The 16,177-nt window shown below is 41.3% G+C and overlaps 1 protein-coding gene across 1 annotated transcript in view; it reads left to right on the top strand.

Moving 5' to 3' along the window:
- Positions 1–16,177, top strand: part of LOC141116421 (butyrophilin subfamily 2 member A2-like) — a 121,828-nt gene that overhangs the window by 39,196 nt on the left and 66,455 nt on the right. The window contains exons 3-6 of the mRNA XM_073608683.1: positions 4,443–4,531; positions 8,855–9,136; positions 9,710–9,838; positions 13,707–13,727. Of these exons, the coding sequence (XP_073464784.1) occupies positions 4,443–4,531; positions 8,855–9,136; positions 9,710–9,838; positions 13,707–13,727 (521 nt within the window). The remainder of the gene's footprint in view (positions 1–4,442; positions 4,532–8,854; positions 9,137–9,709; positions 9,839–13,706; positions 13,728–16,177) is intronic.

The raw sequence follows: 16,177 nt of genomic DNA, 5'->3' as shown, positions 1-16,177 counted from the left end.
TGTTATACTGGAGGAGCGGGAGGGGACGTCCCCCCTCCCGCCGCCTCCCCCGGCTCTTACCGGGCCTCCCGATCAAACGGGAGGCCCGGGAGACCAATCGGCTGCCTCCAGCGGCTGGGGGCGGGCTGGAACGAAGCCATGGGTGGCTTCGTTCCAGCCTCCTAATCGTAAACACGGAAGCGACGTCATGACGTCACATCCCGTTTACTCGGCTGCCAATGGCGCCGGTTTTAAAAAAATACACAGTATTCAGAATCGCCGTTTTTGGCGATCTGAATACTTTGAAGTGCAAAGGAAGGATCGGGGGTCTTTTAGACCCCCGATCCCTCCATAAAGAGTACCTGTCACCACCTAGTACTGTCACAGGGGATGTTTACATTCCTTGTAACAGCAATAAAAGTCATCAATTTTTTTTTTTTTTAAACACAATTTAAAAATAAATAAAATAAGAAAAAAAATGTTTTTAAAGCGCCCCCGTCCCCACGAGCTCGCGCAGCAAAGACAACGCATACGGAAGTCACGCCCGCAAATGACACATGTGAGGTATCGCCACGATCATCAGAGCGAGAGCAATAATTCTAGCACTAGACCTCCTCTGTAACTCTAACCTGGTAACCGTAAAAAAAAAAAAAAAAACGTAGTTTGTCGCCATTCTACGAGTGCATGCAATTATAAAGCGTGACATGTTTGGTATCTATTTACTCGGTGTAACATCATCTTTCACATTATACAAAAAAATTGGGGTAACTTTACTGTTTGGATTTTGTAAAATTCATGAAAGTGTCCCTTTTTCGAAAAATTCACGTTTAAAACACCGCTGCACAAATACCGTGTGATATAAAATATTGCAACAAACTCCATTTTATTCTCTAGATTCTCTGCTTAAAAAATATATATAATGTTTCAGGGTTCTAAGTCATTTTCTAGCAAAAAATACGGATTTTAACTTGTAAACACCAAATTTAAAAATAGGCTTAGTCATGAAAAGGTTAAGCTACGTGATCAGTCTATGTTCCTTCAGTAAATCACCCCCACTCTATGCAACTTAAACACCCGAATACCCCAAGAACAAAAATGTAATATATTTCATCTTTCCAGTCCCTAAATGTGGTGGCTGCATTCGTTTTATTTTTTTCAAGTCCTGTTTCTGCAAGTACTGAAAGTACCTGTTGATCTAAACAAAAAGAAAGTGTCCTTGTAACCTGCTGCCGAACTGAAATCCCAGACAGTGTTAGCACTTTTCAAGCTATCCTCTCTAAACTATAAACCTCCCTGCAGCCTATGTGATGGCAAGGAAGAGAGTAAATGTTATTTGTAGTCCAAATCAGAACACCTCGAGACGACAATGCTGCTGTTCCATAGACTGGAGATCTTGTTAAGATCACCAGGTGACAATATTGTAAAGAAAGCCAGAAAAAAAACGAAATCAGCAAAGTGGTAAACTGCAATATATTACATTTTGTTTTTGGGTTTAGATATCCAGTATGTTAACAGCAGTTTCCTAGTTTGGATTTAGCAGTCATTAGTCTGTTAGCACTCTCGCATTCTCTTCCAAACTTGGAATTACCAGGTATTTTCTTCACTTTTAGTGACTGAAAGAAATTATGAGTGAGCAAAGGAAAGATGAGGATACAGTATGCTGCTGGAGAGGGGTATTAAAACAAACTCATTGTTTTGTCTTGAATGAGCCATGCATAAGTACAGTGTTTTATTTTATAAGTACAGACAGTATTTTTAAGTGTTACTAAACCCACAACACTAAAATCAGTCTGTATATGCAGTAAAGCATGCTTATTATACTCACTGTGAAACCTAAGGGGTTAATCCTTTGCATTGCTTATAAAGGCTGTTTGGTCGTGTCACTCTGATCCTCCTCTTCTTTCACTGTCTCCAAAAAATTAACCTGATATTTACAGAGCCAGGGGACAGGCTGCACATGCTCAGTTTGGTGTGCATTGCTAGAGAGTTTTTTTTTCCTTGAGAGAGTGCATGTGATCAGCACAGGGTCAATCATCAGACAGGGGAGCAGGGGAGAATGAAAACTCCTCCTATAAGCTTTACTAGGAACTGATACAAGTCACAAGGCTGCTATATACTGCTGATGAGAAAAGGTATTTATCCCTTTATATTTACTAAATTAATTGCATTGTGTACTATGGGAGACCAGATATAGTGAATACAGGTTCTGGGTTTAGTAACACTTTAAGTACAGACAGGCCAGGTATGAAATATATTGAAATTAAAGAAGCAAATATTATACATACTGTACAGTATATTAAAAAATTTATTTCACAATATGTTGCATTTGTTAATCAATATACAGTGGGGACGGAAAGTATTCAGACCCCCTTAAATTTTTCACTCTTTGTTATATTGCAGCCATTTGCTAAAATCATTTAAGTTCATTTTTTCCTCATTAATGTACACACAGCACCCCATATTGACAGAAAAACACAGAATTGTTGACATTTTTGCAGATTTATTAAAAAAGAAAAACTGAAATATCACATGGTCCTAAGTATTTAGACCCTTTGCTCAGTATATAGTAGAAGCACCCTTTTGATCTAATACAGCCATGAGTCATTTTGGGAAAGATGCAACAAGTTTTTCACACCTGGACTTGGGGATCCCCTGCCATTCCTCCTTGCAGATCCTCTCCAGTTCTGTCAGGTTGGATGGTAAACGTTGGTGAACAGCCATTTTTAGGTCTCTCCAAAGATGCTCAATTGGGTTTAATTCAGGCCTCTGGCTGGGCCATTCAAGAACAGTCATGGAGTTGTTGTGAAGCCACTCCTTCCTTATTTTAGCTGTGTGCTTAGGGTCATTGGGCCGAAGATTTACCTTCCAACAAGACAGCCTGAGGTCCTGAGCACTCTGGAGAAGGTTTTCGTCCAGGATATCCCTGTACTTGGCCACATTCATCTTTCCCTCCATTGCAACCAGTCGCCCTGTCCCTGCAGCTGAAAAATGCCCCCACAGCATGATGCTGCCACCACCATGCTTTACTGATGGGACTGTATTGGACAGGTAATGAGCAGTGCCTGGTTTTCTCCACATATACCGCTTAGAATTAAGGCCAAAAAGTTCTATCTTGGTCTCATCAGACCAGAGAATCTTATTTCTCACCATCTTGGAGTCCTTCAGGTGTTTTTTAGCAAACTCCATGCGGGCTTTCGTATGTCTTGCACTGAGGAGAGGCTTCCATTGGGCCACTCTGCCATAAAGTCCCGACTGGTGGAGGGCTGCAGTGATGGTTGACTTTCTACTACTTTCTCCCATCTCCCGACTGCATCTCTGGAGCTCAGCCACAGTGATCTTTGAGTTCTTCTTTACCTCTCTCACCAAGGCTCTTCTCCCCTGATAGCTCAGTTTGGCCAAACGGCCAGCTCTAGGAAGGGTTCTGGTTGTCCCAAAGGTCATCCATTTAAGGATTATGGACACCACTGTGCTCTTAGGAACCTTAAGTGCACCAGAAATTTTTTTGTAACCTTGGCCAGATCTGTGCCTTGCCACAATTCTGTCTCTGAACTCTTCAGGCAGTTCCTTTGACCTCATGATTCTCATTTGCTCTGACATGCACTGTGAGCTGTAAGGTCTTATATAGACAGGTGTGTGGCTTTCCCAATCAAGTCCAATCAGTATAATCAAACACAGCTGGACTCAAATGAAGGTGTAGAACCATCTCAAGGATGATCAGAAGAAATGGACAGCACCTGAGTTAAATATATGAGTGTCACAGCAAAGGGTCTGAATACTTAGGACCATGTGATATTTCAGTTTTTCTTTTTTAATAAATCTGCAAAAATGTCAACAATTCTGTGTTTTTCTGTCAATATGGGGTGCTGTGTGTACATTAATGAGGAAAAAAATGAACTTAAATGATTTTAGCAAATGGCTGCAATATAACAAAAAGTGAAAAATTTAAGGGGGTCTGAATACTTTCCATCCCCACTGTACAAAAGAATGTATATAAAAAAGAAAAGGTCAGAAAGGCAGACAACAGAGGATGGAAGGGCATGCAACGCAGCCCACTGAATATCAAAATATAAGAATATAGCAAAATGTTTTAATGTATAACTGCAGATGTTTGTTCATATCCACCTTAAGTTTATTGGTACAAATATGGAGAACATAAAGCCTAATAATTTGAATTGCTTATCTTTCTCCATATGCTTCTTTCTTCTAGAAATATTTAAAGTTTTGAGTCCTGATACCCCTATCATTGTCTCTTTGGGTGAGACGGCAGTTTTGCCGTGTTATCTCTCTCCGTCCACAAATGCGGAAGACATGATGGTGAGATGGTTCCGCTCTAAGTTTAGCTTTACTGTCCATCTCTATCAGAATAGGAAGAATATTGGCCTCCAAATCCCAAAGTACCAAAACCGGACTTCCTTCAACACCAGTTTGATTGCTGATGGTAAAGTGTCTTTGTCAATTCACAGTATTGCTCCATCCGATGAAGGGTCATACACCTGTCTGTTTCAGTCCCTTTCTTTTTACGATGCAGCTGACTTGGAGCTGAAAGTTTCAGGTATGTGGAATCATTTTACTATAATATTTACTGTGGTCCAAGAACAATGCATTAGACCTTGTGGATGGCTACCTAAGCTAATCATCAACTGTGCCTAACTTTTTTGCAGAGCACCAGAGAGAGTCCTGTTAGAGAATTAACTTTGAAATGTAAATGATGATGTGAAAGGGGAAATGCCTTGTAATTGTGAATCATTGCCATACCACTCTGTCTTACAGTACTTCTAAAGTTGTATTCTTGTAAATGGTGTTTTTTTTTTTAAAAAGTCAGTTTTTATAATGTTGGTCTAATTCACTTAGCTTTCTGTTGCCCCTAAATAATATATTTATAAGGCTCTTATTATATTCCAAGTGTCTAATAAATGTCAAGCATGCTGTATCCTTTAATTAGAACAATGAATGAATGAATATGAATGTGACTGAAAAAATACACAAGAAGCAATTTGTACTTCTAAAACTATAACCAATATACTGTTGCCTACAAGACTTTTTCAAGACCAATTATATCTAAGATAAAGACTGACTACCACTGTGATGTTTATAAAATAACGTGTAAAGGAATACTTTATTTTGCATTTACTAATTACAGGAAGGACCAAGTGGGGCTGCAATGTAAGGCAGGCCATACATTATTTAATTTTCTTTCCTTCATCAACACTGAGTCCCTCCCATGGAGCAATTTTATCCTAATAGCGGGAGGTTTCCCAGCCATCAGAATAAAATGATCACTGCTTGCGGCAATAACTGCCAGAAGTGATCAAGCGAAAAAGACACGATAGGCTGGTTGTACTGAAGCCTGAAGCCAATCAAGTGACTGACTTCAGTACAACCAGCCTACCCAAACAAGGAGATCCAGAGAAAGGTAACGCTGCTCCAGGTGATAACAATCCAATGGATCAAAATGGGCTGGGTACAAGCCATGGCTCGCCACCAAGGTAAGAGAAATAGAAAGATACGGCTGCACACCACCATCGATCCAACATAGATTTATCCATACAAAAATGTCATAATGACTGCCACCAAGACAAGGACACAGGAGAGGTGATGCATTTCACACTTAACTAGTGCTTATTCAAAACTTAAGGAACAACTGAAGCCTCAGCATTTTTGTATCAATAAATCTATGTTGGATCGATGGTGGTGTGCAGCCATATCTTCCTTTTCTCAGCCCATACAAGGATCGAAATTTGTCCAGTTCAGCAGGAATTTTGGCTGGCTTAAAGTCTTAAAGTGCATGGGTGCTCAACCTGTGGCTCTCCAGCTTTTGTGTAACTACAAGTCCCATCATGCATCTGCCTTTGGGAGTCATGCTTGTAAATGGCAGCCTTGCATTTCCTCATGGAACTTTTAGTTCCTCAACAGCTGGAGGGCCACAGCTTGCGCAACCATGTCTTAGTGCATTGCTTGGCATGTTGTTGACATGACATTGTAGACTGCTAATAGCAGGTGTTATACGTGAATGCTTAAGTCTAGGGAAATGTCTTAGGAGGCCCTGAACCACCACTGTATTCATTAGCCGTCTCCCACACTACATCATTCAACCTAATTTGATGGTGGTTGACCGTGATGAAGCAAAATATGAGATCTGCAACACTGCTAGCCACAATGCCATAAAATATTTAGCTCTCCATGTTTGGTCCTCAATCAAAACAGACACCTGGTTAATAAGTATGGACTTGTGAAAGGACATACATAGGAACCTGGGAGTGGTTCAAACATTGCACATGTAGGGAAATCCCAATACTCCATATATATATATACACAGACCTATTCTGTCAATTACTAGGATAGAATTACAGCAAGGGTAAAGTTGGTGCCTATTACACCCCAGAGCAGCCATTTACCCTGTGTACATCAGAGAAAATCTCATGTGTAAGGTATAGGCCTATTGATTTGGCAAAAAACAATTTCTTTTTTTTCCGTTTGGGGGGAACAAGTATATGGCTTAAAAATTAAAGAATGAAATCAGTGAAACCTAAAAGAAATTGCATATGCACAGTTAAAAGAAATCTGTGGAAAAGAGAAGGGATGAAATGAGTAAAAAAGGCTTTAAGGGGTTGTAAATCCTCGTGCTTTTTCACCTTAATGCATTATATGCATTAAGGTGAAAACTTCTGACACTGACCTGCCCCCCAGCCCCCCCATTTTACTCACCTGAGCCCATTCGTTCCAACCCAGGGCAGAGAAATGCTCTACCTCTCTGCCCGTTGTCTCGGCTCGGCCATTGGCTCCCCCTGCTGTCAATCAAATCCAGTGATGCAGGAGGCGGGGGGGCGGGGCTGAGTCCTGCATTCTGTGTGAATGGACACAGAAGCAGGACTCGGGAGCGCTCCCGCATGGGTGTCCACCTAGGAGAGCCTTCTCCAACATGGGCACTCGATGCGGGGAGGAGCTACCAGCGCTGGGGGACCCCAGAAGAGGAGGACCGGGGGCAACTCTGTGCAAAACAAACTGCACAGTGGAGGTAAGTATAACATGTTTGTTATTTAAAAAAAAAAACAGGGGTTTACAACTCCTTTAACTAGGCGTTCAGGCTCCATCTGAGGATTCCTGGCAATGACAGGAAAAGCATTTAATTTGCATGTAATTAATTATAAAGCAGCAATATAATTACATTGTATCTATCAATGATCCCTGTAGCATTCGTCAGGGATTGGGGGGGGGGGGTTATTTACGTATAGTGTAATAGGTATGCCTTGAGTTCTGAAAGTGATTTTCTCACTTTAACAAAAATAAAATCTACTGATGGGTAAAAAGCTATTTGACTTACAGTACTGGCACTAACTTTTAACGCTTCTGCCCTCCCCAAACGCAGGACAGTTCTAAACAGGCAACGCTCTGGGTAATGTTGATGCTTGCCTGCTCCCTCCAGCCCCGATAGATTCTTATAGGATGTGTAGCTATGCCCCATAAGGGTTGCTGTGTGTAGTGGTTCACCTGTCACCCTGCCCAGCCAGACATCCATCCCAGTCACTCAGAGACAAAAATCTGTCCATTACTTTGTTTTGTTTATTTGAGAGGGGTTAAAATTGGACAGGGATTTGGGAATTAGGGGACGCCCAGGAAGATTTAGTGCAAAGTTGCTTTGGACTCCTATAAACACTCCTGTATATACAGTTCACTCTTCTCTCTCCAGCACAAACACTTGCTGCTCACCGTTTCCTCCTCCAGCACATCACTTACTGCAGACTGTTCCTCCACCAGCACTTCCCCTGCCGCAGACTGTCACTCCTCCAAACTAGCTTGCACAGCATGGGTAGGCCTGACACTACTTCAGCCATGTCTCAATGAACTGCCTTTTGCGTGCAGGGACCTCGGCCCCCTGTGGTGTAGAGTAGTCCAGGTGCTAGTTGTCCTCTACTTGGCTACTACTCCTGATAGCTCTCTTCAGGCCCTGCCAGCCAGCATGGCTGCAAAGACCCCTTTCCACTGCCCTTCTCTACAGTCCTCTCTCCACTGGTTCTGTACCCATCTCTCAAGCTGCAATCTCCAGTTCCCTCAGGCGTGCCTCCCCAGTCCTCTCAACTGTGCTCACTCACCAGCCCTACCAGGTGCAACCAGTAGTCCTCCATGGAGACTCTTATAAGTGTTCTCTCCCGCTGTCCTCTACTTGCTCTCTCATGTGCCTCTCCTTCTAGTATCTCGACATCCTCCTGGATGTACCTGAGCCCAGCCCAGGGTAACCCCCCAGACTGGGGAGCTCCCCGTGTGCCCCAACAGCCTCCACACCTCTCTCACTCCATGTCTTCCACCTGACTACTCCTCCCCAGCTGGGCTGACCCCAGGTCCTTCTAGAAAATGCTAGAAGAAAGAGAGAGGTAACAGAGAAGTGACACTGCCTGTGAGTCATTAGCTGCTACCCTGAGCCACTCCCAGCCCAGAATGAAAACAAACAGACCTAGCACCCAGCCAGGCCTGACTAAATTTACCTACACTGCCAGAGAAAAACCTCACTCTAGCACCTCACTAACTAGCGGGTGCTACAGATGCATGGGGAGGAGGGGGCTTGGAAAATCTTTGGCTCTACCAGGAAGTGACAAAGCCCTTCCAGATCAGGACAGTTTAGAATTAGGGTGGAAGAACAGGGGCACTGAAAATGTATCTATATTGTATATTACACCTATGAGCAGCTTTTTTTGTTGCTTTTAAATGTACAGAGTTACATTACCCAGAGCCCTGCAAGTTATACTTGATCCACAATAAATTAAATGAAGGAGCTTGCTTCCTTCTCTTCCCTTTTCTGTCTCTTTCCTCATATACCATAATTGCAATCCATCTGTAAGCACATAGATGACAGATGATTTCTATATCCCTTTTTCTATAGCTCTTGGGTCTGGACCAACGATATTCATTGAAGAACATCAAGATGGACATCTTAGGGCAGTATGTAAGTCTTATGGATGGTATCCGAAGCCTGTTGTCTACTGGAAAGATGAAAATGAACACATAATACACCCACTGACTGTAGCACAATCCCAAAATGCACTGAGCTTGTTTGATGTTGAGATGATTTTGGCACTAGACTCTAAATCCAACAGAAGACTCTCCTGTGTTATCAGACATGGATTCCTAGAGCAAGAGCTGAAATCTACTATACAGATAGCAGGTAGGTGATGTGAACTGCAAACCAAATAATGTTTCTAACTATCTTGATAAGTTTTGCAAGACCAAACTATAGATAAACTTGAGGAGTACTACTTTGAAAATAAGCAGACTTTTCAGTTACATAGTAGTTCAGCCTATAGTAGTACAACAGTCAATAGCCTATGGGAGAATTACAATGGAAAAAAAAGACAATTCAGTCAAACTAACATTATGAAGGAGAGCAGTACTAAAACATCTGCTGCCGTATCCTGAAGGCTCCACGCACTACTATTGTCCATATGGAAGCTTTGGTGATTCCTACCATTTAAGAAAACTTCAGAAACTACTGTATGTATGGAATGGCTTGCTTAATCCTCCATATTTTTGTGGCCTTGACCTGTCTGTCATTCAGAATTTTCTGTTCCAAAAGTACTGTTTAATAAATGTTCTTGCTACTTGGATAATCACTATAGTGCCCTATATTAGTGGATCGTTTGTGCTTCTGGGCTCCATGGTAGTTACATATTTTGATATTACTAAACCTACAGCCATATATGGATGTATTACATTTTATTTATTGTTTTCCGTTTTCCAGATTCCATGTTCCTAAGAGTGTCTCGATGTGTTATCTCCAGAATATTGATGGGGACATCTTTCATACTTATCTTCTTAGCAACCGTTTTATTGGCTTTTTACACCTGTTTTATGCAGCAGAAAAAAATTGGTAAGTTATGTATCTTGAAACCCATAGTCATGTTTTTTATGTTATGTGAAGTCAGGGGCTAATATTTTATAAAGAAGTATGCAAATAATACTTTTAGAATCATCAAAGTTTTTCTTTATAAACCTGAACTATTTTGAAGACCTCTTAATGCCTTATTTTTCTATACTTGAAAGCATAAAACATGTGGGAATGTGCATTTATTACAGAGGTGTAGCCATTTTTTTTTTTTTTTTGCCTTGACATACAGCCATGGCCAAAAATTTTGAGAATGACACAAATATACATTTTCACAAATTCTGCTGCTTCAGTGTTTTTAGATATTTTTGTCAGATATCACTATGGTATACTGAAGTATAATTACCAGCATTTTATAAGTGTCAAAAGTTTTATTTACAATCAATTACATTAAGTTTATGCAAAGAGTCAATATTTGCAGTGTTGACCCTTCTTTTTCAAGACCTCTGCAATTCGCACTGGCATGGTGTCAATCAACTTTTGGGCCACATCCTGACTTATGGCAGCCCACTTTGCAAAATCAATCCTTGGAGTTTTTCAGAATTTTGTGGGGTTTTTTTTTTGTTCACCCGCCTCTTGAGGATTGACCACAAGTTCTCAATGGGATTAAGGTCTGGTGAATTTCCTGGCCATGGACCCAAATTTTCAACTGTGAGTGAGCCCACTTTCTTGGCTGAGAGGCAACCCCACAAATGAATGGTCTCAGGATGCTTTACTGTTGGCATGGTAGCGATCACCTTTTCTTTTCTGAACAAGGTTTTTTTCTGGATGCCCCAAACAATCGGAAAGGGGATTCATCAGAGAAATTTTTGCAGAATATCAGGCTGTTGATGTTTTTCCTGGAGAGAAGTGGCTTGTTTGCTGCCCTTCCTGACTCCTGGCCATCCTCCAAAAGCCTTTGCTTCACTGTGCATGCAGATGCACTCACACCTGCCTGCTGCCATTCCTGAGCAAGCTCTGCACTGGTGGTGCCCCGATTCCGCAGATGAATTAACTGTAGGATACAGTCCTGGCGCTTGCTGGACATTCTTGGGTGCCCCTAAACCACCTTCACAAATGCAGTGGAAATGTTTTTTTTGGGGGCATTAAGTTCTTTTTAATGACCAAGAGGGAATCTGCAATTGATTGCAATTCATCCAATCTCTCTTCATAAAATTCTGGTGTATATGCAATTTGCCATAAAAAAAACTGAGACAGCAGACTTTGTGAAAACTAATATTTGTGTCATCGTCAAAATTTTTGGCCACGGCTGTACACTATAAAAAATCATTAAAGCAACTTTGCTTCTACCAGGTCTTTTGCATGCTGCCTTTTCTCTCCTGGTAATATACTGACTCTTACTGACAGATAAAATCACAAGCTAAAGTATGTATTCTATGCAAAGAGCCTTGTTACTTGTTGTACTGTATATATCAGGGGTAGACAGGCAACCAGTAGCCCTCCAGCTGGCTAAAGGCAATGCAAGGCTAGCAGTTACAATTAGTCCCAGAGGCATAATGGGACTTGTAGTTCTGCAACAGCTGGAGGGCCCCAGGTTGCCTACCCCTGGTATATATTAACTCAATAGGGCTTCTAACTTCAGCTTGTTGAATTAAGCTTTGACAAAACCTGGAAGTTTTTGCACCAGATTTTGCACTCTTCAGTTTTAGGAAATCAACGCCATTGACAACAATCCCATAAGCTTTAGCATGTCAATGTAATAACAGCACTAGATATCACAGGGCCCTATGGCAAATATTTTAATGGATCCCCCAACAGAAAAAAAAACCCTATTGTGGAAAACCCTATTTGCTGTGGCAGGAGACAAAAGATTGAGGAGGATATGGTAGTAATAATCAGAGTACTACGAATCTTTGTGCAGTACAGTGTACAGAATGGGTCAGTGTGGAATATAAGATGAAATTGCACAGTGTACATAATGAGAGAAAATAGAAGAATGAATGGCCTGCTGCAAAGTGAAACAGTGCACAAAAGGAACATTTACTGCACAGATTACAGAATAAGACAGTGTGGAATATAAAATGGACAGCGTTTAAAGAATGAGCCAGTACAGAACAGGAAATGTACAGCATGGCAGACGGAATGAAATTATGTGGAATAGGGAAAGTACAGCATAGTATACAGTATGAAATGGGGAGAGATAGGGAATGTTCAGAATGGCATCCAAAAAGAGGCTGTGTGGATTAGGGAAAGTATAGCATGGTATACCAAATGAAGCCTTGCTGATTAGGGAACGCACATTATGGCATATGGAATGAAAATGTACAGCATGCTATACAGAAAAAGGCAGTGCAGTATAGGGAAAATACAATATGGCACATGAAACAAGGCGGCGCAGAATGAAAAACGTACAGCATGGCATATGTAATGAGGCAGTGGAGATTAAGGAGAGTACAAAGACTTAAATCTGGGGTTGCATTTTTCCAATATTAAGGGTCCATGCACAATAGGGTCCATGCACAATAGGTAGCAGAAAAAATGCCAGAACTGCTGGCAGAAAAAAGCAGCATAAAAAATATGCCTATTGATCATATTGTACACACATTTAGGCGTGTTTATGAGCATTTATGTTTTCTCCAAAACACTATAAAAAATTTACCTTTAAATACGCTTGATGCACCTAATTGCCACGTTTAGGCATGTCAAGCATATTATTCTGCCCAAAAGCTCTTCTCAAAAATGCACTTGTGGTGTTTCTTTTTCAGCCTGTAAATACTTTTCTACAATGATGCCTGGTTATACAGGCTGAAAGAAAAAATACCAAACGTCTGTATACTGTAAGCAGCAATTTTTATGCCCAGTGTGCATGAGGCCTTATACATAGGTATGCAAACTTCATCGCCACTTTGTCCATCACTGCTGTCACCTCTGTCCGCCCCTACTTCGTAAGGCATATTAGATAAGATCAATCTCCTAGAGCTGAACACCAGGTAACTTTTTGGTGTACCCAGGCAGGGTAAGCAAAGAAATTGATAGGAGAAATCAGTCTCTTTTACCAAAAATCTATTCACTCCAGAAGCTAGATTAGACAGTCAAAACTATCTTCCGGAGCAGAAGCCCTATTTCTTATCTTACAGACCCTGAAAAAGGGGACCTTAGTCCCCTTTTTATTGACTTTTAAAAACACTACTGCTGTATTTCACTACCTGCACACTAGTTGATCTGGGGTAAATGCCGGCCTATGGAGGTTACTCTTTGGAGAGCTGCCTAAAACTGAATCCTTTTTCTATACCAGACCTGAATCCTAATTGGAGTGAGTAATACAATAAATGATCCAGCAATCCACATTTCTCGTGTACCCTGAACAATAAAAAGCTGACCGAGGTTATACTCTCTTTCCATTATATCCAAACCTAAAAATAAGTTTGTCTTTAAACTTCAACAAATCGAAAGAAAACTTCAGGGGTGCCTTGGTAAAATTCCTAAATATTGCCCAAAAGTTCTATACAAACCGGAGGGTGGATCAAGCCTGCCTTTTAGTTACAGAAAGCCACAGGTTTTCATTGTGCAGCATTACAACCTTCTATTCACTGGCCTCCTAACACGTGTTTTGCTTCGGATCAATCATTTTAAACTTTGGGTGTCCTACGTGTGGGGATGTTGCTGCGGTATTTAAAACTATTCGTTTTGTTTTTACCATTTTAGAATGCAGTGCCTCGATATTGTGCAGAATTTTAAAGGGTGCCTTGACTGAAAAAAGTTTGAGAAACACTGCGCTACACTATATGTGTTTGCTGTAAATTGAAGTCCCCAAAGAAGTCCTGTATTCAAATTTTCAGACCTGTTGGCTAATACATTTTCATTGACTGCTGAAAATAATATATATTTTTGTTTTGTTCATTTCTTTTTATAGGGAAACTTATGAATGAAAACAGTAAGTAATATAATAAATATGTTAATGTGCTCTTTTTTTTTCTTCTACATCCACATGCAAACTTCAAGTTCCAGTGTTTAGTAAAGTGTTACTAAACCCACAACAGTAAAATCAGTAAAGCATGCTTGTTATACTCACTGTGGGACCTAGGGGTTAATCCTCCTCATTGTGTAAAAAGGATGCTTGATCATGTATGTACAGATCCTCCCTCTCCTGTATTTTCCTCCTGGACAAATCAGGATAAGACAGAGCCTTTGGAGTCAGGCTGAACTTGCTCAGTTTGGTGTGTATTGCTAGAGAGGTGTTTTTTCTTTTTCTTGGGAGAGTGCATGAGATCAGCACAGGGCCAATCAGCATTGTCCAGACATGTCCAGACAGAGGGTCAGGAGCCCTGCAGCCTGATAGGACAGCCAGTGCAGTATGAAAACTCCTCCTACAAGCTTCAACAGGAACTGATAGAAATCACAAGACTGCTACAGGCATACCCCACTTTTAAGTACACAATTGGGTTTATTTACTAAAGATGGAAAGTGCAAAATCAGGCTCACTTCTGCATAGAAACCAATGAGCTTCTAACCACAGCTTGTTCAAGCAAGCTTTGGTAATAAAACGTAGAAGCTCATTGGTTTCTATGCAGAAGTGAGCCTGATTTAGCACTTTCCAGCTTTAGTAAATAAACCCCATTGTGTACTTAAAAGTGGGGTATGCCTGTATATACTGCTGATGAGAAAAGGTATTTAGCTGTTTATATTTACTAAAAGTATTGCATCTCCATGTTGTGTGCACTGTGGAAGACCAGATATAGTGAATGCAAAGTCCTGAGTTTAGTAACACTTTAAGGCCTGGCATCTTGAAGGGGTATCCCTCGCAGTAAACGGTGACTGAAACTGAGAGAACTACATCTCTGTTTACTCAAGGATTGGTGGTGCTGAAGGTTGTACAGGCTTGTAATCAGCTACTCCCAATATTCCTGCTTAGAAGCGTGTTGATGCAGATCTGTAGGCTGGGGGAATGTCAAACCACTTCTTCCAGATTGATGGTCCTTCAGGCAAGGGTGCGGTTCCAACATTTGATAAAAAATGTGTTATACCGACACAAGGGGATTTTACAGGCTAGAATTAAAAAATACAGCACCTAAACAAAGGTAGGGCAGCACATACCTGACTTTATGACATGCCATAAATTGATTGAAATTATTGTGGAAGAAGGTTCAGCTGGGCTTTAAAATATATCTAAATCCAGATTCTTCCTTTTTTTTTTTTTTTTTTTTTTTTTTTACTTTTGAATAGTGTGTGGAAATGTTAAAACCTCTTTCAGTTTTTTTAACTATAGATCTTTATTAAGAATTTTTAGAGATGCTAAAACAAACAGTTACAGCTGTGACAGAGTCAAGTAAGATCGCAATGAAACATCAGACATCCCAATTCTCCAGCGAGTTGCGGGAGTCTCCCGCACTTGGTAGTGGGCTCCCGGACACTCACGAGTGCCCTGCGATCTCCTGGCTGCAGGGCTGATCTTGGGCGGCAGTGGTGTCATCCATGTGCCCCCCTCCATTCTCCTCCAGCCCGCCCCGCCCCTCCTCCGCCCCCCTTCTCCATTCTCCTCCAGCCCGCTGCCCTCCTCCTCCGCCCCCCCCTCGCCCCCGCAGCCGGCTTCCCTCCTCTCCTCTTCTGCGGGCTTGCGGGGGGGGGGGGGGCAACTGTCAGGATGGAGAGAGGAGGAAGGGGTCAGTAAATATGTCATTTACCGGCCCCTTCCTTTTCTGAATTGGGAGAGCGCTCGCTCCTGTGTCCTGTAATAACTGAACAGAGTAACCTGTGATTACTCTGCTTCAGCTTATGAATGGACGGGAGACTGTGTTTCCTGTCCATTCATCTTCAGTGCTAAGAAAGGAACTGGGAAATCTGTGTCCTCAGTCCTTTTCTCTGTCTCAAAGGGGAGATGTCAGGGGTCAGTTTAGACCCCTGATATCTCACCAAAGCCGCCCAACAGGGCTAATAATAATAATAAAAAAACCCCAAATACTTTAAATTGTAAAAAAATTATAAAATATTAAATTGCCCTACCAACACTGTCTACTGCCCCAACCCCCTCCTCCCAAAAAGCATTGTGAAAAACCATACACTGCCTTACTGACACTGTCCACTGCCACATACCCCCACCCCCTTCCCCAGAAGCACTGTGAAAAAAAATGTTAAAAAATTATTTAAAAAAAAATTAACAACAAAACTGTAAAAAAATAATAAAAACAAAAAACACTGACACCGTCCACTGCTCTCCTGACACTGTCCACTCCCCCATGCCCAATCATTGTGAAAAACAAAAAAAAAACAAAAATAAATTGTAAAAATAAATACAAAAATAAAATTGTAAAAAAATAAAAAAATTCTGACACTGTCCATTGCTCTACTGGCACTGTCCACTGCCCTACTTACACCATCCACTGCTTT

Source organism: Aquarana catesbeiana, linkage group LG13, assembly GCF_042186555.1.
Source record: "Aquarana catesbeiana isolate 2022-GZ linkage group LG13, ASM4218655v1, whole genome shotgun sequence".
NCBI lineage: Eukaryota > Metazoa > Chordata > Amphibia > Anura > Ranidae > Aquarana > Aquarana catesbeiana.
This window is presented reverse-complemented; position numbering and strand designations above follow the sequence as displayed.